Source organism: Purpureocillium takamizusanense, chromosome 7, assembly GCF_022605165.1.
Source record: "Purpureocillium takamizusanense chromosome 7, complete sequence".
Lineage (NCBI taxonomy): Eukaryota > Fungi > Ascomycota > Sordariomycetes > Hypocreales > Ophiocordycipitaceae > Purpureocillium > Purpureocillium takamizusanense.
Window position 1 is genome coordinate 1,527,948 of NC_063074.1, and position 25,699 is coordinate 1,553,646.

Below are 25,699 nucleotides of genomic sequence, written 5' to 3' on the forward strand. Positions count from 1 at the left end.
CTGCCGCAGCCAGTCCCCGCTGTGACCGGCCCCGTCATCGGCCTGCCTGCATGCGTGACCCTCGAGGCTCGAGACTCGGAGGCCGACAGTTACTCTGTTATTCTCGGCGGGGACCCTTGGGTCACTCCGAGGTCCTACATGCTACATTTCCCAGCGGTGAGAGTCGCCTTCCTCATGCCGGTATCCGCTTACAAGAAAGGCAACGCATTGGTCGACCAAGGCACATTGACCGTCCAATACTCAAGAGCCGTGTGCTTAAAAGGATCGGGCGCCTCCGATCAGAGACCAAAAAGCCGCATTGGATGTCGCCATCTGCGCCATAGGTTCGTTATCCTGCAAAACAAGGCGGCTCTACATGATATCAGGCCCGGCCCCTCGGGTCCCCATCTACTGAACTTCGGTGGTCTTATCGATTCACCCAGCACGTTTCGTCCCCCCTTGGATATGACCCCGCCTCCGCTCTACGTCCGAGGTTGGACGACAGGCGAGCAACTCCCGCCCCGTGACACCCGCTGCATTGACGTTGCCTGCACGTCTCCCGCTCCTCGGCTTCAGCCTCAGCCTCATGTCTCCAGCTTTTTACTCGACATGGCTGCGGCCACCAGGATACCCGCTCCTGTTATCCCTCCGTCATGGCACGGGCTCAGCGCCACCCGCAGAGGCGTCTTGTCTCCAAATCTTTTCCTCATCAGGGCGTCCACAAACTGCTGGCAGTCCGCCAGGTAGTCTTGGAAGTGGACGATACAGCCGCCCGTGTAACCGACACCCAGTTCAGTAACGCTCGGGTCCTGCATGGCAGACCCGTGAGCAGGAAGCTCCTCCGCCACTGTAAGAAGGGCGATGACAGCAGCGGCTATGATGCCTGCAGCCCGCAGTTCGATGGCCTTTGCAATGTGGTACAAGGCTTCAGCAAATCTTTCGGTCCAGGCAAAACCCGTCGGCTCCAGGAACTCCGCCTTGAGCTTGGCCACGAGGACGGCAGGCTCTAAGGGCTTGAAATGACTGAGGAACGTTGTCGTCAGGCTGTGTCGCTCGAGAAGCATCGACGGGAGCGTCTCGGCAGGCAGTCCAAGCGTCTCCGTCAGGTAACTCAGCATCATCATCCGCCCCAATTCGCCCAGATACCTTCCCGCCGTCATGTATTCGAGCGGTTGGAACCCCGGCCTCTCGTTCTGGGCGCTGAGCGCATCATCCCATCGAGTTATCAACCCCATCTCCCGCATGGGGGCCGCCGTGCCGTTGATACTCCACTCCGTGTTGACGGCGATCTTGACGTCCTCGGCCTTCTCCCCGGGCAACACGCTCACCTTTTGCTGTTGCTTAGTTGGGTGGAGGCTGTTCAACCTCAGCGGAACCGTTGCATTGCTACCGGTGCCGAGGATCAGGCCCATGGTGGCTCGACGGTGCGCTGCGCCGTCAAAGTTGAAGATGAAGGAGACCAGCGTGGACACGGAGTCATTGGCGATGGCGGCAACGCGTATTGGCGGCAGGTCCTCGGTCTTGAACTTGTCATAGCCGTGCTGAAGCCTCGCGCCGAGCTCGACGTCGGGCGGTATGGCAAAGCCCTTACCCATGGAGGTTATGGTCGCTTCCGACAGAGAGTGCTGGTCGGTTGGAAAACTAAAGGTCACGCCGAGCGGTAACGGCTCATCGCTGGGAATGTTGAATGCCTGGCGTCCTTGGGCTACGACCTCGGCAATGCACTTACCAATCCAGAGGAACAAGCTGTCGGCATTGTCGTTCTTGAGGTGATTTGAGATGGACCACGACTTCTCCAGATGACGCCGTATACGACCGGATGGCGCGCGTTCTTGCTGCTGATGACCGTTGGAGTGGCCGTTTGTCTGGCCGCTGGAGTGGCCATTGCTGTTTCCGTTGACGCTGACCCCATTGGCTTCCTCCTGGGATTGCTTAGCCGCGAGTAGCTCAACAAAGCCTACCCTCAAGTTGGTGCCGCCGCTGTAAGACATTAGCATTGAAGCATTCGTGGGGTGGGCTCATCCGCCACGTGGAGAAGGGGTTTGATCACGGCCACGGCTTACATGTCTATTGCGAGATGTCTAGAGACATGAGTCAGCGGCAAGATTCTTTCATCGACGAAAAGATGGGATCCGCAGGCAGTGCCCGCGCCAGCCTCTGCTTACCGTCCTTGGCCATGGTCTGCGATGGGCCGCAGGATGGATTGAGAGATGGGCGTGGGAAGGAACTGGTCCTGCGACTCTGCGGCGAGGTAGGCAAAGTTGTCGGCGAAGCGCTGAGAAAGGGCGTGGCACGTGTCGACATCGACGTGGAAGGGCCGAAGGAAGTCGTTGAGGGCGGCCGGACCCTCGTCGGATGACGATGCCGTCATGGCGGTGCAGCAGCGGTCTGTCTTTACCCACGGGAAGGCCGTCGACCAACAGCAGGTTAGGCGATGGCGGGGGTCCCGAGCAGTCCTGGCGGTTGCTGCTAGTACGTGATCATTCCATACATGTGTGGGAGCGGCCGCCGGGATGTCGCGAGGAGACTGGGGGACGAGGACGTGGATGCGGCCCGGTGCTTATATGCACACGGTCCCCTCTGTGTCAGGCACGAGGTCGGGGATGCAGAACACGGAAGCTTCCATGACATGGACCGATGCGTGGGAAGACGATCGATGGTGGGGTGGGAGGTTGCGCCGGGAGGGACGGGATTGGAGGATGAGGTGCGGAACATGGAGCCCTCCCGTCCAGCCTGGGCGGGCGACCTCCTGGGTGATGCTGGGCTGCGCTGGGCTGCGCCTCGCACAGCGGGGGGTTTGCGCCGTAGCATCCACCCGCCTGTCATCCACTGAGGTGGATTTGGCTGGCTGGCACCGCGGGGCACCTCTACCGCAGTACTAATATTGTTGCAATAGCTCCGAAGGTACTAACTAACCTACCTTCACAACATAAGGTACGATACGGGGCGCTTCGATTCCAGATCAGCACCTCCACTCTCACCTCCACTAACTTTCAGGGTTATGCGGCAAGTGGCAATCGGTTGAGCTTCCATTTATTAGCCATGGATCTCGTTGGCCCTGATAGAACGGAATGGACAACGTGTAGAGCAGGCCAGGCCGCCACTGAATGCGCCGGGCTGGACGGTCACCACCTGTCGGAGGCAACAGGCGGGCAGGCATCAGGGGAACTTTGGGGCCGTCCGGGAGCCCATTGCGGGTCGGTGGCCGCTCACCCGCCCGCTGCCCATGACCCCGAGAGCCCCCCCTTTTCCTCCAATGCCCTCCACGCAGGCAGACCCCGAGGTCATAAGGTACCTACTTTTAGAGTGGTGGGCGGGCTAAAAGACGGTCGACAACCCCTGATGAGGCATACTTGCTCGGCGAGTCGGGGGATGCAGGTATGCGCGGCCCAATCAGGCACAGCGCCCGGCGCAGGCAGGAGCTCTGGTGGGAGGCAGCTTGGCAAGGAAGGCGATGCAACGTGGGAGCGAGAGCGGGAAGGAGCCCATGTGGTGTGCGTGTGGTGTGCGTGTGCGTGTGTGTGTGTGCGTGTGGGCAGGAGCCAAGGTGGGGGTGAAACGACGACTCCATGTTTGCTCGCGCGCGTTTGCGCATCCCCCAGGCGCTCGCTCCCCATGCCCATGCCCATGCCCATCCACATCCACATCATCCCACATGCACATCCCCATACCCCATCTCGTCTCCCATCTCCATCCCCCTCCCCATGATGCATGTCATGGATGCCATGCTCGACTCTCCCTGCGTCACCTGCAACCGATTCAAGCTTACCGGTCCTTGAACCCCCCGTATTCTCCGCTGCAGATGCCACATGCACGAATCCCCGACACGCCCGTCATCGTCTTGCTGAGTGAGGCTCGGGGCCCGCCTGCTGCGTTTCGAACTCCTGCGCCTTGTCCAACCCCACCTGTAAGAAGCGTGGAGTGTCGTCGCGTCGGCCATGCGCCGACCTTTGTCACCAGGTCACGACAGCTCATCATCCTGAAATCGAGCAGTGTCAGAAGCACCACCGGCTCCTATGAAACGGTCGTCTCTCGTTCCCACCGGCGCAGACGGGCCGGTGGCTGCTGCCCCCTTTTCGGGCGGATGCAACCATGGTCACAGGGGGGCATGGTAGGAGATGCCGGGCCAGAGTTCGTATACGACGACGCGGAGCAAGACTCCCGACGGCAGATTTATCAGGGTTGTCATCCGCACATCGGGGCAATGACTGCCACTACGTACTATACCAGCGGCCAAGGTAGGGCAGGCAATCAAGCATGCGGGGAAGCACAGCAAGGTGATCCTGGCATCTGTCTGTCTGTTATGCAGCATCTGATACGAGGGCTCGCCTGCTTCGGCCTCGCGACACAACGGCAAGGTGCCCGCCTCGCCACACTTACTGACATTCAAGCTTGGCTCGCGATGGCGGGTTGATACCGTAGCAAGGATCCAGGCCACGAGACGAGACAATGATGCATCTCAGGCCCTGCAGGACCTGTCTCCTCGGCCGTAGCCTTTGTTTCGGCAGTTGAAGCCGCCTCGAAACTCTGTTTGATTACTACGGCGTGAAGGCGTGCACGAAGTTGGCCAACGTTGACGCACTTTTGAACGGGGGCCTCTGGGAGGTCGAACGGAACATTCCGGTCAGTTGGACTCAGAACTCAGCCTGCCGAGAGGTGCCTGTAGATTGCGTGAGAAGCGGCATTGAGCGGGTGACGAACCGGGGGGGGGCCTGAGTCCAAGGTAACGAAGGAACAATGGAACAAACACCTTGCAGCGAATTGCGACATGCAGAGCCACTCGGTCAAGGGGAAACAAAGCATTGTCCCGATTCGGACGACTGGTGGTCGTGGTGCGGCCAAATCGCATCGCACGCAGGGCAGCAGGCAGGTGCGGCTCAAGAAGCCCCAACGTGGCTGCTGCTGCAGAAGTTCATCCGGGCGTGATGAGGCAGGGCTGAAGAGGGGTCCTCCTTCCTCGATCAAGATTCTTCCCCGTGCTGTGCTGTGCTGTGCTGCTGCCGCCGCCAACGAAACGCACCGGGGCTGTTGATCACTAACTCGCGTAGTAGCCCCTCGCAAAAGTCCACAGCTTCCTCCCCCCAATGTCGACTCCGCATCATCATCACCACCACCACCACCAGCATTACTAGCAACGATACGAATCGCGCCGTCGGCATCCCCTCGCGACAAAAAATACTTGTTACCCACTTTGCATTCGCTTGCCATCCATCGCCCCGCCCGCTTCTCATCAATCTCGACATCTGCCGGTCCCCGACTCCCTGTCACGGACCCGGATCGTAGCGGCAGCGGCGACGGCGGCAGATCATCATCGCCCGCGACAGGCGCCGACACGAGCAGCTTTTTCGAAACGCGACCCTCGCTCGCACTCGCTGCCACCACCACCACCACCACCCACACCACCTGCTGCTTGCGGTAGGTAGCATTCTTCGGTTGTCGCACACCCACCCTCCCGTCCCCCCAAAAGCGTCCGCCTGCCGACCCCCGTCTTCGCCTCTCGACCGTGGACCGACCGACACAACACACACACACACACCCCGAAACACGTGCAGGGGCCGCGGCACCGCGTCGTCCACCACCCCGCCGCGCGCGCCGCACCGCACCAAGCACTATCATCAAGGTCATCCACCATGGATGAGAAGAGGAGCCGTAGTGCCAGTCAGACACAGCCCTGTCCGGACCCGCGAGGTGCCGCCGCCGCCACTACCGCCGCCATGCCAAGTCGCCTCCGCCATGTCATGCGCATGACCCTCTCCCTCGTCGTTGCTCTCGTCGTCCTCTACCACGTCTGGACCGGTGCGCCACAGCTGAGCCGGCATGGCGTGGCTACTGGCCCAGTCTCCGGCATCAACAATGCGAACCGTCTGGTGCCCTTGGAGGCGCACATCATCAGCAAGTGCCCAGACACGAGGGTGAGTAGCTCCCGCTCCTGGCTTTCCCCTCGTCCTCCGCGCAGCCCATGGTCTGGCCTTGACTAACGAGGCCTGCTGCAGGATGCCCTCCGGGAGCTCATACTCCCCGCTATGCAACGCGTCCACGACAAAGTCGACTTCAAGCTCAACTACATCGGAACGTGAGAATTAACTTCGTTGTCTCCCCAGTCGCTTGCTGGCTAACCCAAGCTCCCAGCCCCACCGCCAACGATGGGGTCGAATGCATGCACGGCCCGTCCGAATGCCTCGGCAATATTATCGAGCTCTGTGCGCGCGAGCTGTACCCGGACCCCAAGATCAACTTGGGCTTCATCATGTGCTTGACCAAGGACTACAAAGACATTCCCAAGCGGGCTCTTATCGAAGACTGCGCCCTGGAGCACGCCGTTGACTTCCAGTCTCTCAACGAGTGCGCCACGCGCGACGACGGCGCACATGGTCTGGAGCTGCTGCGCACGAGCGTCGAGCGCACTGCTGACGTATGGAGACACCACCGCGAGACACTACCGAGAGGGTTCTAGAGCTGACGAGAGCAGGCTAACGTCACGGTGAGCTGCACCATCAGACTCGACGACAAAGTCTATTGCATTCGCGACGGCGGCGAGTGGGTTGACTGCCCCAACGGCCCTGGCGTCAATGACCTCATTATCGCTATTGAGAAGCTTGCCCGCTCTTGAGGGGCTCAAACACGTCCTTCCACAGTTCGCTTGCCTCTCCTAGCGTATAGGTCATGGACAGCCCGTCCATGCCCGCCTCGTCGCCCCCCGCCATGGCCTTGAGGGTCTCGATGATGCCGTCGAGGCCAACAGCCTTGCCCGTGGCCTGCGTGGCGCCCGCCTCGAGTGCCACGTGCACAATGTGGATGTGGAAGTGGTAGTAGGTGGGCTGGTAGTGCACGTACAGCTTGAGCTGGTCGGGTTCCACCGTCGGGTACGTGGACACGGTGGCGGACACGAGCTTGGCGCGCATGTGCTCGAGCCAGGATATGTGTTTCTTCCTGAGGTCGCGCAGGGACCAGATGTCGCGCCGCTCCACGAGCGCCAGCAAGTGCAGCGCATCGATGGTGCTGCGGTCCCAGTTGAGGTCGGGCAGGAGCAGGAATCCTTCGTCGCCGGCCTCTCCCAGCTTGGTCCTGTATATAACGTCGTCGACCTCGGTCCTGCCCTCTATAATGTTGAAGACCCAGTTGAGCCGCCCCTGCTCACGCTTGGCCTGCATGTACGGCCGGATCTGCTGCCGGTAGAGGTCGGGCGTCTCGGTGACGAAGCGCACGCCCTGCTTGCTGTACTTTTTGACGTGCGTGTCGGTGCACGGGTATATCAGGTTGATTTTGAGGTCCGCGAAGAAGTCGTCGTCGTCGTCGCCGTCGCCATTGCCCTTGCCCTCGCCGCCGTCGCCGCCATCCACCTTGCTGTCGTTGTTGTTCTTGTCGTCATCGTCGTCGCGACCCGTCCGCGCCATGCTCCAGCTGTACACGTCGTTGGCGCCCAGGTTGCGCAGGCGCGCGAGGCTGCGCGGCAGGCGGGCCAGGTACGCCTCCGAGGCGGGAAAGGGCGCGCGCTCGAGCACCAGCAGGGCGGGCTGCGCGTCGATGGAGCCGTAGAGGCTGGTGCGGCGGCCGGCTTGGTCTGTCGTTTCTCAAATGGTTACATGCTGATTTGACTTGAAAATCGAGGCAAGGACAGGCAGGCAGGCAGGCAGGCAGGCAAAACAAGCAAGCAACGGGTGGTATAACGTAGCAACAACCACACAGCACGGCTCACTCAGCACGGCCCTGAGACATCGTCAGGCCGCCTGTTTGTTCGTCTGCTTGCGTGCTTGCTTGCTTGTTCGTGACGACAGGAACGCCAAATCCAACGAGAACCTAACGCAAAAACGCACCTTGGTTCAGCACTCGCTCGAGCCTGAACCGAGGCACCAGCCCCTCGGCCCGCTCGTTGAGGCTCCTGTCCGCCATATGGATGGCACAACGACGGACGGGTCTTTTCCTCCCGCGTGCAGTCTCCGTGTCCTCGCACGCGCGTGCGTGGCTGATGCTTGTGTGTGTGTGTGTGTTTGTATCGTGATGCGCGGACGCTACAGTTGTTGTTGTCGTCGTCGTCGTCTGGGGAAGGACCGAGGGTGGGGGGACCCTGTCGCAGCAGCAGTAGCAGCAGCAGCGCTCGTGGTCAATTGGCTCTGCCAAGGGAGAGACAGAGAGTCGGAACGTGGCGGCGGCGTGTTGTCGCGATGAGGGTGAGAGACGGCCAAGTATTTGTAGCTTGGTGAGTCAAGTTGTCAATGCCCGAGCACGTCGTTTGGAGGGGCTTGGAAGTTGGAGGGGTCGTATGTAGTCGGCGGCGGTGAGCCCCGCGGTGGGGCGCCGCTCCTCCTCCGCCGACTCCAGATGCGAGACAAAAAGCGCCACCGCAACTGCACAGCTGCCTCGTTATTAGATGTATGTATATTATATACACATCACCGTCTCCCCACTGGAGCAGGTACGTGGGCACCTCCGACGCTTCAGGGACGCATCCATTGTTATCTAAACTAGCTAAGTAAATCGGGAGGTGACCCCTCCACAGCTATGTCAATGTTTAGGTTCGGCCGGTAGGGCAGAGAAGATGATATCGAATGTCGTGACAGCCTCCCAAACCCCCAGAGTCCGTTCCCATGACGCCGCCCGTTTGACAGCCCCAGCTTCAGGTACATCTCCTTCCCACAGGTCGATTACATCGTCGCCACACCTTTTTCTACACCAATTCACCCCAAACAGCGGCACCACCCTCCATCCCGCCTCGACAGTCAAGCTTCCTTGATGAACGCTCACGGGTATTGGAAGAAAGAAAAGAGAAAACCACGCTCGATAATCGCAAATCAAGTCGAAACCGCCAGACGGTCGGGTATACTGACAAAACAATTAAGCGCACTTCGTTCATCTCGTCAAGTTTGCTCGCGCGGGCACAACCGAATTGAGCTGAGCTTTCGTCTCGCGGCAAGGCGTGGCGTGGTGTGGTCATTATGCGCTTGCTTTTTCGTCATGATGCTGTGTCGAATGTAGAGTACGTATGTACAGCGTCCGGGTAATGAGGGAGCGTTTGGCATGCTGCGCCGTGAGCAACGGGACGCTCTCTGGCCGTGCTTTACCGGCGCCTTCGACTTGTCAAAGGTTACTCGCGCGCTTCGAGGTGCCGCGAGTACACATTAAAGGGACGTGACGCGATATATGCTTTGCTGCCCCCAAGTTGGAACAGCCTGTCGCGCAAAGACTGCCATGGTTGACCAAAACGCCGTAGCCAATGCCAAGTTGAGAACCGCCGCTTTCCAGGGCCCATATTCAAGAGCATGCTCATTGTTGGAGAGCACGGCCAACCCATCAGACATTTGGCGGGGCGTTTGCGGCGATTCCACTCCCGTTTGTATCGGTCGACCCGTCTCCTTCAATCGTCTTCCTCCAGTGCTCGGGGAGGCAGACGCAAACCAGCGGGAACGCCTTCATCTCGCCATGTGTCGCAGTCGGTGAGCCGTCACGAGGCTCCGACGTGTTAGAGACGCCGCTGTCTCGCTGTGTCTGTCGTCGCGCCTCCCATTCCTCTGCCCGCTCGTCCAGCATGACGCCCGTGGCCCAGCCGTCATCCCAGATACCCACAACCTTGAGCATGTCTCCGCGTTCAAGAGCAAACTCATCGGGGGCTCGCGGCTGGTACGCCCACAGCACGGCCACCTTGTCGGCAGGGTGGATATCGTCCTGAGAGTAGTAGTCCTTGAAGAAGGGCAGCTGCTCTGAATTTTGGCTGGCAACGCCTAGAGGCGAAGAATGGTCGCCACCACTGCCTGGCGAGTGAGCATCGCCCGCGAGAAGCGATCCGCTCGACAGGGAGCCCTGTCTCCTTGACGCGGGCGGCGGTCGGAGGACACCACGAGGCTCCGATTCAGGGCTTTCTCCAAACTCGTCCGACGACGACTGCGTGTCTCCACCCTTGCCTCGTCCTGCCATGAATCCTGCGGCCGCGGCGGCAGTCGATGTCCCGTTGCGGCTGTGGTGTGTTGGAGAGCCACTCGAGTGGCCCTCCAAGGCCGACATGCGAGCAACACGCCCTCCTGGAAGTACCTCGTATCCCTCCGGCGGGCTCTGTCGCATCTGGGACATGGTGGGCCCTTTCCTAGCCGGCGACGGCTGGTTGAAGATGCTACCTGATTGGCTTCCTTCTCGGCGTCTCAGCCTCCGTATGCAGAAAAGGAGGAGGATAGCAATAAGGGCAACGCCGGCCAGGGATCCCACAACTATGCCGGCAATGGCGCCGCCGCTGAGGCCACCGCTCTTGTCATTGCTCTTGCCGTCGCCGTCGGCAGGCGACGTGCCGGTTGGCGTTGAAGTTGCAGTTGGTGTGCTAAAGATCATGGTCGCCGTAATAGTGGGTAGCTTCACGCCTTCGCAGCGCTTTTCAGCATCGGCGTTGTAGCAGCACGTGTCTGTCGAGTTGACGCCGCCGGCTTTGCAGTACGAGCAGAGGCCCAACGTGCTGTTGCCATAGCCACAGTTATCCGGCTCGTTGTCAAACCCGAAAATGCATTCACCCTGCAGCGAGCCCTCGGGGAGGGAACAGACAGTGAAGTCGGCTCTGATGAGCTTCGTCAGGTCGGCGCCTGGTGTTGAGCAGAGGTCCTTGTTTGCCGTGATGAAGGCCTCGCTTTGGGCAAAGTCGGCACATGTACCGGCGCAGACGGGGCGTGATGCTTGTTTGGAAAGGCCGCACTCGGCGCTGGATTGCTGAACAAGCGTGTTGCAGAGTACCGTGGTGGTGTAGCGTGCATACATGCTGCTCGTGTCTGTGAAGTTGATGCCGCTGCAACCGAGGACATTTTGAAATCTGCTACACGTCAACGACAGATTCGAACAATGCCTCGAATGCGTGCTTACTTGTCTTTCACATAAGATGTTTTCACATAAGTTGTCAACTGATAGTCGAATGAAGCACTATCGGAGACGAATTGCAGAAAAGGGCTAGGCAATGGTCAGTTAGGGAGCGGCAGAGTGGAAGATCAAGGTCTCATCTCACTAAGTCTTGACCAAGGCCGCGTTGGTGGAAACGGAGGCAGACGCGAACGCGGGGCAAGCCTTGGAGCCGCTGAGAGAGACGCATCGACCGTTGGACTGTGCAGCCGCTAGGCTGGAGCCAGCTGCCAGGACAGCCCAGGCGGCACGCCTCATGGTTGATATTTGCAGTTTGTCGCCGCGCGTGTTCCGTTTCAGAACGCCGGACTGGCGCCGCCGGTGCGAAGCATCGTCGACGGTGCGCGGCCGCATCTTGGATGCTATAAGAGGAGACGACGCAATAGGCAGGCTGGAGCAACGAGCTCGGACCGGGACGCGGTGTGTACTGGAGGCTGTCGATTCGATGCTCAAACGTCGACGTGTACGATTGCGGTTTTCAAATGTCCATGCAGGGCGTGATCGTCGCAGTTGGACAGCTTTCTAAGGCGCTGTTTACGGAGCGATGCTAGAGCATTAAGCGTGGTGGCCCAAAGACAAGAGGTCGTGACCTGCGAGGCAAAGTCTGACCCACGGCCTTGGCGACAGCACGCGTGGTCGACGAGGGAGCGGGCACGGAAAGTGAAGACGAGGCACGGCGGACCGGACGGGGGCGCGTCCTGGGGTGAAGGAAGGGCAGGCAGTCCAGGAAACAGCAGCGCTGCGGGCGGGTTCCGGCGGCGTGGTGAAGAAAGGAAGGAAGCTGGTGACAAACGTCGAGCGGGCAAGGGCAGTCAGTCGTGGCGGACGTGTCGCTCCGGTTGCGCCGTCGTGCGAGTGTCGTCGACGAGGGCGAAAAGAAGCAGGCACGTCGCGCCAGAAGCTTTGCAACCTTGTCTCACGTCTCCGGGGGCCGCACGCGAGTCGACAAAGGCGGTGAAATTGACGCAATTGGCCGTCGACGACGTCGGTCGTTCGTTTCGCGCGGTAGCTTCTGAGGGCGTGCCGAGGCGACAAGAGAAGAAAAAGGGAATTTGCCGACAAGGAAGATCAAAGACGTAGGTGGTTGGCGTGGAATACTAGGGATCAACTAGGCCAAGTAATGAGTGAGTGGATGCCGTCGAGCGCAGCTGGTGCGTGGTTCCGTAGGCCTGGGAGGAGAATGCGAGGTCGAGGAGACGAGACGACCCGGCGGACCGCGTCCAGGATGGACAGACAGACAGACAGACAGACAGGCGGGCAAGCAACCAAGCTTGGCAGCGCAAACCGGCAGGAGTCCGCTGACTGACTGGCTTCCTACCTTGGGGCCGAAACAAGAAGGGAATGGAGAAGAAGGGAAGAGAGAGAGCGTGGGTGGGTGTGCGTGGGGTGGAGGGCGAGGGGCGGCACGGGAGAGACGGCCGTCCTGGGAGGAGAGGCGACGAGAAGGAGAGAGAGAGAGAGAGAGGGTGGAAGGATGGGATGCGAGGGCCGACGGGGAGGAGGTAGTGGTGTGAGTCTGGCCCATCGTCGTCCGTGGCAGTGAGGGAGGTGCAGTACTGGACACCTACCCAAGGTACCTTGCGGGCACCAACATGCCAGGGGCTGGCGGTAGGTACCTTGTGACTACTCACCCGAATGGAACCCGGCTGCCCAGTTTTGGCGGCGACGGTGGTCGGTGCGCCCAGACACACCCGGTACCCCTGGCGTACCTATCGGGCCCAGCGCCTCACCGCGGCCGCTCAAGTCCAGGTACCTTTAGCGCGCGGTGGTCGAACCTCACCAGCGGCCCGGGGGGGTGGGTGGTGGGACGTTGGCGGTGCGTCTGGTAGCTTTGGTACCAGGTCGGTAGTCAAACACAGCGCCGGACCGCCCAAGCTGGGTCACGACCAGGGGAGCGAGCTATCGCTGCAGGTCGTCGGTGCCTTGCAGGTCCGTCTCGTCTCGTCACGTCCAGCTGCCACTGGCGCAATCTCGCTGCTGTGCGCCTTGAGCTGCTGTTATTTCCCAGCGCCGGGGGTCCGGCAGAATGGAGCTCCCAACTGCGGCACGGCGTCGACGGCGGCCGGGGGTGTCGCCTGGGCAGTTGGTGATGAACCTTTTTTCTTCTTTTCTTTCTGCGGTACGAGGTACATACTTGGCGGGCTGGCGGGGGGGACGGGCTGATACCGCAGGGACGCTCTGCGGCGTAACCACAACGCCAAAGAGAGCCTGCAGAGTGACCTGGGCCTTCAACGATGCACTAACGTCCGTCGCGGCAAAGCTCGTCTGGTTGGGCAATCCGCGAGTACCTGGCCTGCGGGGCCGTGCAATCTTGGGGGACCCTAGCAAGGGGGGTGGGGCTTCCGGCGCGGCGCGCAAGAGGCGTTTGCGCCTGCCTGGCCCAGGCTCCTCGCACAAGGGCCTCCCCCCCCGTCTTTGTTTCGATTGGGACGTTTTCGGTGGGAGCGCAATCTTACTCTGGTGTGCCGTAGCGGCGGGCAACGGGCTGGCGATCAATTGGCAGAGGCGTTTGACCGTGATGGTTTGCATGCATGCCGGCGAGAAGAGAGAGAGGAGCAAACGTTGCTGCGTCCCGGGCATGGCCGTTTCTTTCGTACGAGTACGGGCAGTATATAAACGAACTCTTGCCGTCGTGATACGTACTACTGGGTAACGTGTGAAGTTCGATACCTCGTGCATTACAGTAGTACGTACATACGTACTTCGTACGTATGTACGTGCCACTGCTGTCGAGGCAAGAGCTGCTGGTTCGTCTGCTCTCCTTCCTACCCATTGTCCACCACGTGGGGGCTGGCCCCGTTCCTTCCTTGCCGCATTCCAACCGCGACGCCTCGAAACCGCAAGGCCCCAACCAAAGCTTCCGCCACCGCCTTATCCTTTTCGAATCCAAAGGGGATTTTTACTGCATAAAAGTATAAAAGTACCAGCCTCTGCTTCAGCTGTCGGCATAAAAATGCGGCAACAATCGACTTGAACGAAGAGCTACTGACTGCATCATTGTTGCATGCATGCCCCGTGTATATACTACCATCTTCAACGCGCCAACTACCGTGCCGCGCCTGTTTGATCTGCCCAAACAGTCGCGCGTGTCACCTGCTGGTCCCCGGCCTCATTGAACATGCATGCATGGTTTTCTTGCTTGCTTGTTGTGAGCCTCACTCCAAGGGCTTGCTTTTGCCGTGGCTTACACCAACATTCGGGACCATCGTACAAGTACGGAGTACTAACGTAGTACGTAACTTAGTAACTAGCATCTCCTTACTTACCTACTCCGTACTTCGTAGCACAGAGATCGCCCTTGAAACCAACAGCACGGCAGCACAAGTCGGCGCCGGTTTGCCCACACGAGGGCGCCACCGCCACCACCCACGACCACCACCAGCCTTCTGTTCTCGCTCGCTGCCTGGGGGTCGGTCCGTCGTAGATGAAAGACGCGAGAGCGCGCGCCGCGTCCTGACCTCTCTACAATGTATCCTCTCGGACGCGTGGCGTTCGAATGAGCCGCCTTTTTCTCTTTGACGAGACAGTACCTAACTGCCGGCGACGCCCTGCTTTGTGTCTCAAGCGCCAGGGCACGCGGGAATTTGGTCGGCCACCTCGCTTGTTTACGCGACGGGCCATCCGCGGGTTCCAGACGTGTTTGGTGGCCGTCGCCGTCCCCCCCGCCCCCCAAACGATCCGTCCGTGTGTCCCTCTTAAAAAGTCGATGGCCGACGGGCTTGTCGTCGGTGGCGTATGATACGAAACTTGCTTTGCTGAGGGGAAGGGGGGTCCAAAATTTGTGGTTGTGTCTGACACAAATCGCACAACACCATCTTGCGGAGAACGTGTCACTATCCATGCCATCGTGACCACCCCGCCTCCCGGGTTTTTTCTTCTTCCTTTTTTTAGGGGGGGGTTGCTTTTTTGTTTGATGTCGTCGTCGGATCCTGCCGACTGCTGCAGCCTACGTGCGTTTCGTTTTAGCCCCGTGAGCTCGACAATTGTCCATTGGCCTGCCTGCCTGACTGCTGTGCGAAGTACATGTACTATGTGTTCGCCATTCGCCAATGAGGGGGACGACGCAGCGCATTCCCCTCCCCGATTCTGGGCTGATGCATATACGAGTCTACTAGTTACTACCCTCGGCTGCCTGCAATTCGATGCCGTAGAGTAATCTCTTATTAGCTCATCAGGTTGTTCGATACGAGCGCCGGATCGCCTACATGCAATGCTTCGAGGCGTCAATAGAGGCACCTGTCGTGGTGATGTGCAGCGAACAAAGTCATCTTGTATAAAGAAATATATCGCCTATTCCCATACAGAGGCCCCCCCCCCCGCGCTCCCCCCCCCCCCGCCCTTGCCGCTACTACCCGCTCCCGACTTACCACCTACATTCCTTTGATACTGGCCCCAGCCGCCACACGCTCAGCATTCCTGGCCCTTCTTACGGCTGACTGTGACGCTCCAGCCGTCGGTATGGTAAATCCTGTTGGACCATTTGAGGTACGGTTCCGTTTCGCAGCCTGGCGTGTACATGAAGAGGTGCATTTTGAAGATGGCGTCCTCGACGTCAAGCCAGCTAGACACTCTTTTCTTGTTCTTGGTATCCTACATGGGGGGGTGGTGGTGGTGTGCGTCACCACCGCAGTCGTCAGCAATCATGGAAAACCCCCTCCCTTTGCTTTCATATCCGGTTGCGTGCGTTTGAATCGCATCGCATCGCAGCGCATCGCATCGCATCGCATCGCGGCTGTAGGAGGGCGCGCCCACGTACCTCGTTGCACCACCAGACTCCGACGTCCTCCCAGCAGCCAACCCGGTCACACTCTCCCGGACCTAGCGTGAGCAGACCCTTATGGGTATGGCGGAAGTAATCCTTGTTTTCGAACGTGGAATCATGATAGGCTGCTGATGTAGACGACTTGTAAACTGCGCATTCCATTTTCGTGAAGCCGCTCCTCCTGGCTAGCTGGACGTTGTCTGTCTCGGGCAAGAGCGCCGTGTCTATCGTCGTCACGTTGGAGGCCTCGCTCGGCGGGTGCGGCAGCGCGAGAACCTGCGATGGGGTTAGAAAGTCGCTTATCGCGGGCGAGCGAGGGGGCGAGCGAGCACGTCACCTCTCCAGCGAGGCCAAAAACAACGCCCAGGAAGAAGAAACTCCTAGTAGCCAGCTTCATTGTTATAAACGTTGTATGGCAAGGTTGAGATATCAACTAGAAGACTCGCGTGTATACAGGCAAGAAAGTTCCTGTCAGGTCCCGTGTCTCTGAAAGTGAGCACCCTCTTACACTACTTATACGCCGTCCTTTAAGCGTTTCTAATACGTCGCACGCAAGAGAGAGAGAGCGAGAGAGAGAGAGAGCGAAAGAGGTTTTGCCAGAATAGGATGCATGTAGCGGGCCTGAAACCCCCCCGATACAAATCAGCCCGTGGCATATATTGGCAGCGCGTTCGGCCTGCGGCGGTGTTTTGGAACGGCCGCGCGCGCGCGAGTCTTCGTAGCCGGCTCGTGCTGCGACGAGCGAACCCCGTCTGTCTCGCGACCACTGCGGAGTGATAAAATCGGAGCATGGCCTGTGTGCCGCCCGCCGGTGCGCGGCGAGACGAGATGCGACGCACCACCATGGATGGATAGATGGAGGGGCAGCACGGCTCGCCACATAAGACGCGGCCGTGCGTCCGTCCGTCGGGGCTCTCGCCGTCAATGTTATTTTTGCGCAGCTCAGTCAGACAGAGTCAAGGAGCCGCAGCCTCCAAAGATAGTACATGAATGGAGACGGCGGCCGGGAAAGACGGGTTGATCGTCAAATACAGATGAACGATAGAAAGCGCTGTTGTGGCCACCGAATCGGGCGGTGGCAGGTGCCGCCGCTTTTGGTGGTCTCGACAGTGAGGGAGGGGCTGGCACAGCCCGCAGAGTAACTACTAACTTATACAGTGTAATCACCGGACCCGGACCGTCTTTTCCCGCTGCTCATGGCATGGCAAAGGCACAGTGTCCTCGTTGCATCGGCGAGGAAGCAATGTCTGTGGAAGAGAAGCCGCCCGCCCTCTGCAGAGATGCCTGGCTCCCCCAGTTGGCTTATTACTCACCCAATGGTCGCGCGGTTGGTCGGCTCGGCGGAGCTCCTGGCGCGTTTGCCTTGGGGAGCGCTGGAGATTGTCCAAGACCACAAAACGTGGGCATCGTCGAGCAGAACAACAAGACTATGGCTCCTCCTCTCACGCGCCTTCTGTCTCCGCCATGGGTTGCTTCCATTGATAAGCACTTTTATTAGGGCAATGGCCCCGCCAGCCTTGCGCATCCAACGCGCGAGGCAGGGGAACAGAACGTTTTGACGACCTCACGGAAATGCTGAAATCGCGCCTGATCCTCTGGAAAGCCAAAGGCAAGCAAACACACCGGCCTCCCTGAAAAAAATAGTCTCGTTACGCCGACGGAGAGTCTCGGAAGGGCCAGAACGATATATGGTGCCTCTCGCAAGAGCTTCCTCAACTCCGCCGCGCATGCGATCAAACCTTGGATCCAACAGCCGACGCCCCAAAAAGGCCCTTCCACGCTTCACCATCATCATCATCATCATCATCTGCGGCAAGCGGCACAAAACGAGATTTTACCCCACGACCGGGCAAGACTGCGATAGGTCTGCGAAAGGCGATTCCGCACCCCGTTCCAGAATATCGCCGACATTGTGCAACATGTCACGCACAGCATGTGGTATTCTGGACGGCCAATGCAAGCTCTCTCTTGAGCTGACCACTCGTTGCATCCTGGGCACGACTGCGGCAGGCCAGGAATGCCAGGCTATTCAAGGTTTGCGGGAACCAACGACTGGACTGCGCAACTGTGCCTAGGAAACTATAACCGTCGGTCGCTTTCCGACGTCTAGGGCTCTGGCGGCGCTAGACGCGTATGTCAAGGACGGAAACGCGACCATGCACACCGAGTAATAAGACGTTGAGTGTGGCCGGCGTGATCAAGTGCATCAAAGTCGCCAGCCCACCTTACATGACCAAGAGCCCCATGTCGGATGATTCGATATAACCAATAGTGTGAACCAGCCCGCGTTGGACAGCATCTAGGAGTCCAAGTACCTTTGGCACAATGTTTGATGTGACGTTGCGATGCGCTTGGGTTTTTATTAGGGTTGTTGAAAGTCAAATCGTTGCGCCACCCCCAGTGCTCCGCCATGTCCCGAGGGCTTCGGCCGTCGTCCCGGAGAGCTGGTGACCAGCCCCGCGCGCCCGAGACTTGGGGCGACAAGACGCGTTCGTAGCAGATGCGTCCAACACTGCAACGCCAAGGACGTCAAGGTCGGAAGATGCGGCGTCATGGTTTTCTCTCGACTGCCGGAAGGGTCACAGCGCAGAGCTCTCGCCGGGTGCCCACGCCTATCCCTACCGACAAGGGAAGACCACATGTCCAAGAAAGCCGACACTGTGGCGCTGGCCATGACATTTGATACGAAGATTCATGAAACACAATTGGATGTGCTGTCGCGGTTCAGACATCTTGTCTGCCGTCTGAGACAGCGTTACTTACGTGCTTAAATACCGTTCAATGTCGACCGGCGGAACCGAAGTCACACCCCAGCCGTCGGGCGGTGCATGCCATTTATTTTCATCCTGACACTTTGCAAGAACCACGACCACGAAAAAAACTGACATGAATCTGGTGTCAATTTTGGCTCTGGTCAGTCTTGGGGTGGCCACTGCTCACGCATCGGTTGCCTCACGGGACGACCACGACGCCGACAAGCAAGAGTTTCATTCCCTCGTCAAGGAGATACAGGAAGAAGTTCTACGATTCCTCGACGACCGAGAGGCCGCATTCCATACTAGAGGGGCGCATGCTCGGTGTACATCCAAGAACGTCGTTTTCCGCCGCGAGTAGTATGTCGAAAGACATGTCCAAGAACCCCCCGTACGAACCAAGACTAACCCTTCCCTATAGCGGTGCTCTCACCGAGGCAGAGAGGCTGGACTATGTCAATGCCGTCAAATGTCTCCAAAAATTGCCCGCCCGAACTCCGAAAAGTGTGGCAGCCGGAGCAAAGTCCCGAGTACGAAACAAAGGACCCGGGGTGCCATGTGTGCAACGCTAACGCATAGCTATGCCTATAGTTCGACGACTTCGTTGTCACGCACCTTCTACAGACAAGGACCATTCACTATAATGGCTATTTTCAGCCATGGCATCGTTGGTTCATCTATGAATACGAGCGCGCTTTGCGTAAAGAATGTGGCTATAAAGGTTATCAACCGGTATGCACGAGACCACGACAAATATGTCTCACGGCTCCGGAAATTTCACTTACAATGCCTGCAGTACTGGGACTGGCCAAAATATTCCTCGGCGCCGCAAGACAGCCCCATCTTCAATGGAGACCCATATAGTTTAGGGGGTAACGGGGAGTTTATCGCAAATCTTACCCGGCCCTCTAGGGCGTCTACTGACCTTCCTCTTCCCGGAAAAGGTGCACGCCCCCGTGGAGTGGGGGGAGGTTTTGTTACGACTGGACCGTTTGCGAACATAACAATCAATGTTGGCCCGGGAGACAACGTAGCATATAACCCCCGGCGGATAAAGAGAGACGTTGGCCCTGGTCTGAATACTCGTTACGCCAACTATACTACTGTTTTGAGTAAGATATATACCCTAAGCAGTAGTAGACGCACATTTTAAGGATTTTCGGCTAATTACCTATTGATAGATTTATTGCAGAAACCGAACGTTGATGAGTTCCGATCGCTTTCAGAGGGAGTCTTATACACTGATGAGCTCGGGCCCCATGTCAGCGGCCACGGTACCATTACGTAAGTGCTTCGTGCCTTCAATGTTTAATACGTGACTTCGGCCGTCCTTTTCTAAAGGTAGGGCTTTAGAGGAGCCTCCGGAGGCGTTGATTTCTTTAACTCTCCCGGAGACCCTGCGTTCTATACCCACCATGGAATGATGGATCGCATGTGGACGCTGTGGTAAGTGGCTGCAGGTCAACATTTTCGTCGCATTACTCATAAATGCCCTATAGGCAAGCAATGGATCCCGAGACTCGGCGAGATCAACTAGGTCAGGGACTATATAGCCACGTTACATGGGCAAACATACCACCTTCGAGGGTGGTAAGCCTGACTGACGTTCTCAGCCTGGGATTCGCCGGTAGGAGCACACAGATTGCGGACGTCATGGACACACTATCGGGACCGTTGTGCTACTTTTACCTGTAGTCATGGAACATGTCCCCGGCATTAGTGCAACATGAAACACACGATGAGTTTCGACCCCCACGCATCGGTTTATAGGAGGCCGATGTGCGAGGGAACGAGGAGCAGAGAAAGTCGAGAGTACAAGTCGAGGAGGGAGGATGAGGTCGGGCTATATATACGGGCACGGCGGTGATGGAGGGGCACGGCAGGGGGGGGGGGGCGGGCGAATGGCGGCAAGGGCGCCTTATTACCCGATCGGGGAAGCCATCTTCCCCGGTGGGAGCAACAGCGCCTCCCAGACTAAATCTCAGTATATACTGTTGAGTCGAGTATACTGGCAATATATATACCTGCAGTGTGTGATGCCGTTCGCCAAAGTACATTCCCGCCGCGCTTATCACGTCGATTATGCGTAGTTGGACGCTCGCCAAAAGATGAAAAGATTGATGTCTAGGAGCCGCAGCCACATAATAGCATCTTCATAGCCTGTGCGTTGGCGCGGGCGCACCTCTGGGAGAAGGAGGCGGCGTCACCCTTATCTCCCCCCTCTTTACTCTACAATCAACTGTCAGTGCCGGACATCATCGCCACGAGGCTCCCGGCACGAACAAAATCTTAGACCAAAGGTAAACAAGGCAATAAGCTCTGCGCCAGACGTGTCAAGCGCGCGACGAACCTGCCAGGTGCCAATCTACCGCGCCTCGACTTCAGCCCGTCCCGTACCAGGCATCCATCCATCCATCCCCAGGGGTTCCGTTCGTTCGTTCGTTCGTTCCCCTCTGACAGCTGTCTTCCCGACAAGAGGCCACGCACGGCCAGGCACCCACGAAAATGCCTGTCCAAGACGCCAGCCACGCCAAGGTCACCGATCCCCGTCGACGTCAGTACGAGCACTTCCCCGTACCTGCGTTGCGGCTTCGATGGACGTCCTCGCGAATCATCATGCGAATCCCAGGGGTGCGGAGCGTCCCTCCTTTCGTGTATGCTACTTCATGTGACGGCCGGTGGCGTCTGGTGCCTGGGTAACTCAAAGCGGACGATGTATGTAGACTATGCAATGAGCTTTCCACGGAGGCGCCGTGCCGAAGCCATGGTGGTTGCGATAGAGTGCGTGCTAGTGATAATCTTCCGTGGACTGCACCTAAAACCCCTGTGACAGGACAACATAGTTTACGGGACGAGAAACCCAAAGACGAGCAGAACAACATCTCGAAGTCCCCTAGATGATTCTCTCGGTCATTTGCAGAGTATAAAACAGCGACGACTTCCTTCCTGTTCATCTTTGCGTTTTGCAACCTGAATGTCCAATACCACTCACTCTTCTACAACGACACCTGCCCTGTTTGAACTTGTCATTGCATCCCATCCACTCCATCCATTCCAAGGCACATACCGACATGATGTGTGACGAGATCGAACAGGAGCTCCTCGAGTTGGCAATGGTCGCCCAGCGCGCCCACGACCAGGCCGCGGCAGGCCAGTACGTCGATTACGAGGTCGATGGCACCTCCAGCCGCGACTCCGACACCGCGGTCGGCTCCATGGCCCCTTCGGCTGGGGGGAAGCAGCCAAAGCACTTGCAGAAGGAGCGAGAGGGAGAGGAGGAGGAGGAGGAACAGGGGGAAGAGGGACAGCAGCAGCAGAGTCAACAACAACAGCCCTCGAAAGAGGACAACAACTCCGACAACGACTGGCTCAAGTCGTGGAGACTGACGAGCCCCCTCCAGCGAAGCAACGCCTTCCGCCGGGTCTCGCGATGGCGCCGCGCCCTCGACCTAGACGCGGCCACGATCCGCCAGTCGGTGTTTTGCGGAACCGTCATGATCCAGCGGTCAATCGACGGCGTTCCGTTCGCGCAGAGCAACTGCAACAGCAGCCCGGGCCAGCTCGCCCTCTGGACCGACACGTGCGTCGAGGGCTACTGGCTGCGGCCGGCCGGGTACGCCGTGTCGTACCGCAGCACAGGCGGCGGCGGCCAGTGGAAGTACCGGGTGGTCCGGACCGGCGCGGCGGCGGACAAGGACAAGGATCATTTGGAGACGCTGGCGATCCGGGCGGCCCTCCAGGCGGCCCTCACGGAGGCGGAGGAAGTGGAGATGGCGGCGGCGACGGCGGTCGCGGGCGAGCCGGTCTCGCTGGTGAGAGTCTTCTCCGACTCTACCCCGGTGCTGCGACGCCTCTGCCGCATCCAAGGGCCCTTGTTCCTCACCATGTCACACGAGCGGACCGAGGTGGTTCAGGCCACCCAGGACATACTGAACCTGGCGCGGAGCCTCAAGGGGCGGGGAGCCCGCGTGGAACTCCATTGGGTGCCCCGGGGCAAGGTGGACGGGAGCCGGCTGGCCGACAACAAGGCCAGATACATGGATGAGGAGGTGGTCGCTCATCAGGAAGCGAGGGAGTAGGCGGGAGAACATTCCATGGGGCGAGGTGCCAGTGTTTGTTGTTGATGCAGGTGAGCGACCCGTCGTGGCTGGTCTTGATCACATCTCGAGCCCGCAACTGACGCACGGTATGAAGAAGGCATCTAGAAACTGGCTTGTAAAATTGTTCTCAAAGGCCAGAAGCCACAGTGTACAGGGGAAATACGAGCTGGGAAAAGTACGACGTCTGGTCTTGGGCGGAGCACGGACAGGAGTTTTGGTCTCGTTGGTTTCTGGATGGGCATCGGGGAGGCGTCATGGTACTTTGGTAGTCTGTGGGCAGGCAGACCGTCGTCTTGGACTTTGTTTGACTGTTTGGTCAGATGGAGTAGGCCGTTTGATAGGTAATTCGTTTCATCTCATGATAGTGGCCGTCGTCGCGGCGTGTCTCGTGGGCCCGCGTCAATCACGGATTGGAGTCGTGGCTGATTGTGTCGCGTCGTGTCGTGTCGGTCGTCTTCGTGTCGGCCGTCTCTTGGGATCAACTGCTCGCGCGCCCCGCCCTGCGTTGAACCAATTAGTTAGTATTCGTATTTATCTGACAGCATCGAGGCGCATGAGTGACATGAATCTGCCCGAGCCCAAGAGCCCGTCTTATTATGAGGCAGGCATGCCGGTGGCGTGTGTAGTCTAGTGCCAGGGCAACAGCCGGACGAACGCAGCAAGCCGCTCCTGCCTTCACTGACACTCGCATGAAGTCGGCGAGGAAGGAAGTCGAGACCCACCCTATTCCTGGCTAGTGATGCCAATGTCGGCGCTCGCGCCCACCGTAAGCTCCGACCTCCGACCACCGATGATGATGGCGCTTGCGGGGCCCTGATCCTTTCCTTTTGTCCTTTGTCCTTTTTGCCCGCCCGTGGGTGGTTTCCAGCATCGCGGCGGCGAGCCAGACCCGCCGTCGTGTATCGAAGCGGGAACCCGTCCTCCCGTCTGTCCGTCGCCTGGGCTGGGCCGCACCCCCCCCCCCCGATCGATGGATGCACGGTACCGACGCCACGCACGTTGGGTGACCGGTGGGAAGCAAGGACTCGCTGCCGACTTCTACGAAGAATGATGCTGTTCGTGAGCACTACTAACGTACCAAGGCTAACTGCTAGCACCGGCCTCTGATTGAGGCTTGTCCATCACTCGGCGGGCATGGCTCTCGACGACGACAACACCCACGATTCATGTACGTGCCGCCAGTCGTCACAGCAATCCCACCGGACGACGAGCTGCGGTCCCGGTGCGTCGTCGTTCGTCTCAAGCCGTTTCACCTCCCATCCCGCTGCTGCACTGCTGAGGCAACAAGCGCAACGCTGTTATTAACTCACGTCTTCAATGCCCCCTTCGTCAAAAGTCCAGCAGCAAGCAGGGAAAAGCTTATCGCTGGGCTTCGGCTTGGGGGAGGGTCGATGCCCATGCACCACGGGTGGCCTGGGAAAGCCCGAGAGCCATGCCCTGACGCACGATGCCTCCTAGCGCCCGACCACGAGTCTCCCCGGTTCCCGGCCTAGCGGTGCTAAGTGCTAGTCGTAGTTTTAGTAGGTAGCAGCTCACACGCGCTCCCGCTAACAAGTGGCGACCCACCCCGGATCTCACGACTGCGCGAGCCCCGACCGTGGCTTGTCCGTCTCTGCACCGCTTCACCTCATAACAGGACACCAAACGCCATGGAGACGGCGCGGTGTCCGGGAAGGGACGCTAAGGGCCAGGAGGAGGAAAAAAATAAAAGGGCGTATTCATGCATCCTTGAGGCGTGGGGGTTATTATATATGTCGTAGTGAGGCTCTTCGCCCCCTTTGTGTCTGTCTATCTTGCCATGCAACCCTCGTTGTGCTACCCATCGTCAACAGAGTCAACAAACTACCCATAACCACACTACATACGTGGGAGACACTAGTGTGAATGCCCTCGTTGGAGAGAGAGAGAGAGAGACATACACACGCGCCTGTAGTTGGATTGTCACGACGGGCTTCTTTATCGTTCGACGGCCGGCGAGCCGGAACCTCACAACGACGACATGTCGACCAACTCTCCGCCGGGCGGCCCAGGAGGCCAGCTCGAGCAGCTGAAGAAGCCGGTTCGTAACCTCCCTGTCCCAAAACACTCGAAGAAGAAAACACATGCCGTTTCCACCACGGAGAGTAGGCAGTAACTAGCTAGAGCTTCCTTCTGACAATAACGTACGCACTGCAGGGCCCCCCGTACCCTCCCCAGGGCGCCGGCCTCGGCGGCCAGCCCACGACGGGCGTCGACGTGCCCATCTCGGCCGTCATGCTCGCCCTCTTCGTCGCCTCGGCGGCGCTCAACATGACCATCCTGCAGCTCAACATGCGGCGCGGGCACAAGTTCGTGCTCTCGGGCGTGCTCTTCGGCTTCTCCATGGCGCGCATCACCGCAAACGTCATGCGCATCGTCTGGGCCTGCTACCCGCGCAACGTCCGCGTCGCCATCGCCGCCAACATCCTCACCAACGCGGGCGTCCTGCTCCTCTTCATCGTCAACCTCATCCTCGCGCAGCGCATCCTCCGCGCCTACCAGCCGCGGCTCGGGTGGTGCCGCCCCGTGCGCCTCGGCTTTCGTGGGCTGTACGCCGCCGTCGTCGCATGCCTCGTCATGGTCATCACCGCCGCCGTGTACAGCTTCTACACCCTCGACGCGGACAAGCTGACCAAGATTCGCGACGTCCAGCTCTTCGCCGTCACCTTCCTCGCCGTCCTCGCCTTCCTGCCCGTCCCCATCGTCGCCCTCGCCCTGCTCCTCCCGCGGCAAACCACCACCATCACTGGCGGCGGCGGCATCGGCGTCGGCCAGCCCGTCGACCCCTTCGGCACCGGCAGCATGCGCACCAAAATCGCCCTCGTCCTCTTCACCACCACCCTGCTCGCCCTCGGCGCCGGCTTCCGCGCCGGCATCGCCTACATCAAGCGACCCGCCGACCACCCCGCCTGGTTCCACCACAAGGCCGCCTACTACTGCTTCAACTACACCATCGAGCTCATCGTCGTCTTCACCTACGCCCTGTCGCGCTTCGACCGCCGCTTCTGGATCCCCAACGGCAGCTGCAAGCCCGGCGACTACTCGCGTGGCGGCGACGGCAGTGGTGACAACAACAACAACGACAAGGACGCCGTCGAGGAGGGCTTCCGCCTCAGCGCCGAGCAGCAGGGCCAAGAGGACCGCGAGCGCGACTGGGAGGCCCGAGCCAAGGCCGAGACGGAAAGGGGCATGCCCTCGTGAGGCGATGCGGACCAACTCTT

The 25,699-nt window shown here is 59.3% G+C and overlaps 9 protein-coding genes across 9 annotated transcripts; 5 read left to right on the forward strand and 4 right to left on the reverse strand.

Moving 5' to 3' along the window:
- Positions 1–92: 92 nt before the first annotated feature.
- Positions 93–2,637, reverse strand: JDV02_007768 (uncharacterized protein). Its single transcript, XM_047989294.1, has 3 exons — positions 2,145–2,637; positions 2,043–2,060; positions 93–1,959 (listed from the first exon to the last, which is right to left on the reverse strand). Exons 1-3 carry the CDS (start codon positions 2,348–2,350, stop codon positions 564–566), a joined length of 1,620 nt encoding a protein of 539 aa, XP_047845293.1. The 5' UTR covers positions 2,351–2,637; the 3' UTR covers positions 93–563.
- A 2,972-nt stretch (positions 2,638–5,609) lies between these two features.
- On the forward strand, positions 5,610–6,433 carry JDV02_007769 (uncharacterized protein; the record flags this gene model as incomplete). The annotated part of the gene is made up of 3 exons (XM_047989295.1): positions 5,610–5,891; positions 5,973–6,052; positions 6,109–6,433. 3 exons carry the CDS (start codon positions 5,610–5,612, stop codon positions 6,431–6,433), a joined length of 687 nt encoding a protein of 228 aa, XP_047845294.1.
- On the reverse strand, positions 6,284–7,669 carry JDV02_007770 (5'-(N(7)-methyl 5'-triphosphoguanosine)-[mRNA] diphosphatase). The gene has a single exon (XM_047989296.1). The coding sequence runs from the start codon at positions 7,371–7,373 to the stop codon at positions 6,564–6,566; it is 810 nt and encodes a 269-aa protein (XP_047845295.1). The 5' UTR covers positions 7,374–7,669; the 3' UTR covers positions 6,284–6,563.
- Positions 7,670–8,414: 745 nt separating this feature from the next.
- JDV02_007771 (uncharacterized protein) lies at positions 8,415–12,354 on the reverse strand. Its single transcript, XM_047989297.1, has 3 exons — positions 10,952–12,354; positions 10,813–10,896; positions 8,415–10,762 (listed from the first exon to the last, which is right to left on the reverse strand). Exons 1-3 carry the CDS (start codon positions 11,197–11,199, stop codon positions 9,268–9,270), a joined length of 1,827 nt encoding a protein of 608 aa, XP_047845296.1. The 5' UTR covers positions 11,200–12,354; the 3' UTR covers positions 8,415–9,267.
- A 2,843-nt stretch (positions 12,355–15,197) lies between these two features.
- JDV02_007772 (uncharacterized protein) lies at positions 15,198–16,648 on the reverse strand. The gene is made up of 3 exons (XM_047989298.1): positions 15,945–16,648; positions 15,602–15,883; positions 15,198–15,435 (listed from the first exon to the last, which is right to left on the reverse strand). Exons 1-3 carry the CDS (start codon positions 16,002–16,004, stop codon positions 15,253–15,255), a joined length of 525 nt encoding a protein of 174 aa, XP_047845297.1. The 5' UTR covers positions 16,005–16,648; the 3' UTR covers positions 15,198–15,252.
- Positions 16,649–17,295: 647 nt separating this feature from the next.
- On the forward strand, positions 17,296–17,682 carry JDV02_007773 (uncharacterized protein; the record flags this gene model as incomplete). The annotated part of the gene is made up of 1 exon (XM_047989299.1): positions 17,296–17,682. The coding sequence occupies one exon, from the start codon at positions 17,296–17,298 to the stop codon at positions 17,680–17,682; it is 387 nt and encodes a 128-aa protein (XP_047845298.1).
- A 212-nt stretch (positions 17,683–17,894) lies between these two features.
- Positions 17,895–20,204, forward strand: JDV02_007774 (Tyrosinase). The gene is made up of 7 exons (XM_047989300.1): positions 17,895–18,720; positions 18,802–18,890; positions 18,952–19,092; positions 19,157–19,472; positions 19,542–19,644; positions 19,714–19,806; positions 19,860–20,204. Exons 1-7 carry the CDS (start codon positions 18,678–18,680, stop codon positions 20,053–20,055), a joined length of 981 nt encoding a protein of 326 aa, XP_047845299.1. The 5' UTR covers positions 17,895–18,677; the 3' UTR covers positions 20,056–20,204.
- Positions 20,205–21,431: 1,227 nt separating this feature from the next.
- On the forward strand, positions 21,432–22,439 carry JDV02_007775 (uncharacterized protein; the record flags this gene model as incomplete). The annotated part of the gene is made up of 1 exon (XM_047989301.1): positions 21,432–22,439. The coding sequence occupies one exon, from the start codon at positions 21,432–21,434 to the stop codon at positions 22,437–22,439; it is 1,008 nt and encodes a 335-aa protein (XP_047845300.1).
- An 861-nt stretch (positions 22,440–23,300) lies between these two features.
- On the forward strand, positions 23,301–25,679 carry JDV02_007776 (uncharacterized protein; the record flags this gene model as incomplete). Its single annotated transcript, XM_047989302.1, has 2 exons — positions 23,301–24,519; positions 24,636–25,679. Exons 1-2 carry the CDS (start codon positions 24,460–24,462, stop codon positions 25,677–25,679), a joined length of 1,104 nt encoding a protein of 367 aa, XP_047845301.1. The 5' UTR covers positions 23,301–24,459.
- Positions 25,680–25,699: the final 20 nt, after the last annotated feature.

Excerpts from the sequence above, each read along its gene's own strand:
- JDV02_007771 (XM_047989297.1), bottom strand. The coding sequence starts at position 11,199 with ATGCGGCCGCGCACCGTCGACGATGCTTCGCACCGGCGGCGCCAGTCC. Across the intron at positions 10,897-10,951 it reads GCGGCCTTGGTCAAGACTTA|CCCTTTTCTGCAATTCGTCT; the intron begins GTGAGATGAGAC and ends ACCATTGCCTAG. Across the intron at positions 10,763-10,812 it reads ACATCTTATGTGAAAGACAA|ATTTCAAAATGTCCTCGGTT; the intron begins GTAAGCACGCAT and ends GACGTGTAGCAG.
- JDV02_007768 (XM_047989294.1), bottom strand. The coding sequence starts at position 2,350 with ATGACGGCATCGTCATCCGACGAGGGTCCGGCCGCCCTCAACGACTTC.
- JDV02_007774 (XM_047989300.1), top strand. The coding sequence starts at position 18,678 with ATGCTCGGTGTACATCCAAGAACGTCGTTTTCCGCCGCGAGTA. Across the intron at positions 18,891-18,951 it reads CAGCCGGAGCAAAGTCCCGA|TTCGACGACTTCGTTGTCAC; the intron begins GTACGAAACAAA and ends CTATGCCTATAG. Across the intron at positions 19,807-19,859 it reads GATCGCATGTGGACGCTGTG|GCAAGCAATGGATCCCGAGA; the intron begins GTAAGTGGCTGC and ends AATGCCCTATAG.
- JDV02_007772 (XM_047989298.1), bottom strand. The coding sequence starts at position 16,004 with ATGAAGCTGGCTACTAGGAGTTTCTTCTTCCTGGGCGTTGTTTTTGGC. Across the intron at positions 15,884-15,944 it reads TTTTTGGCCTCGCTGGAGAG|GTTCTCGCGCTGCCGCACCC; the intron begins GTGACGTGCTCG and ends ACCCCATCGCAG. Across the intron at positions 15,436-15,601 it reads GAGTCTGGTGGTGCAACGAG|GATACCAAGAACAAGAAAAG; the intron begins GTACGTGGGCGC and ends CCCCCCATGTAG.
- JDV02_007770 (XM_047989296.1), bottom strand. The coding sequence starts at position 7,373 with ATGGCGCGGACGGGTCGCGACGACGATGACGACAAGAACAACAACGAC.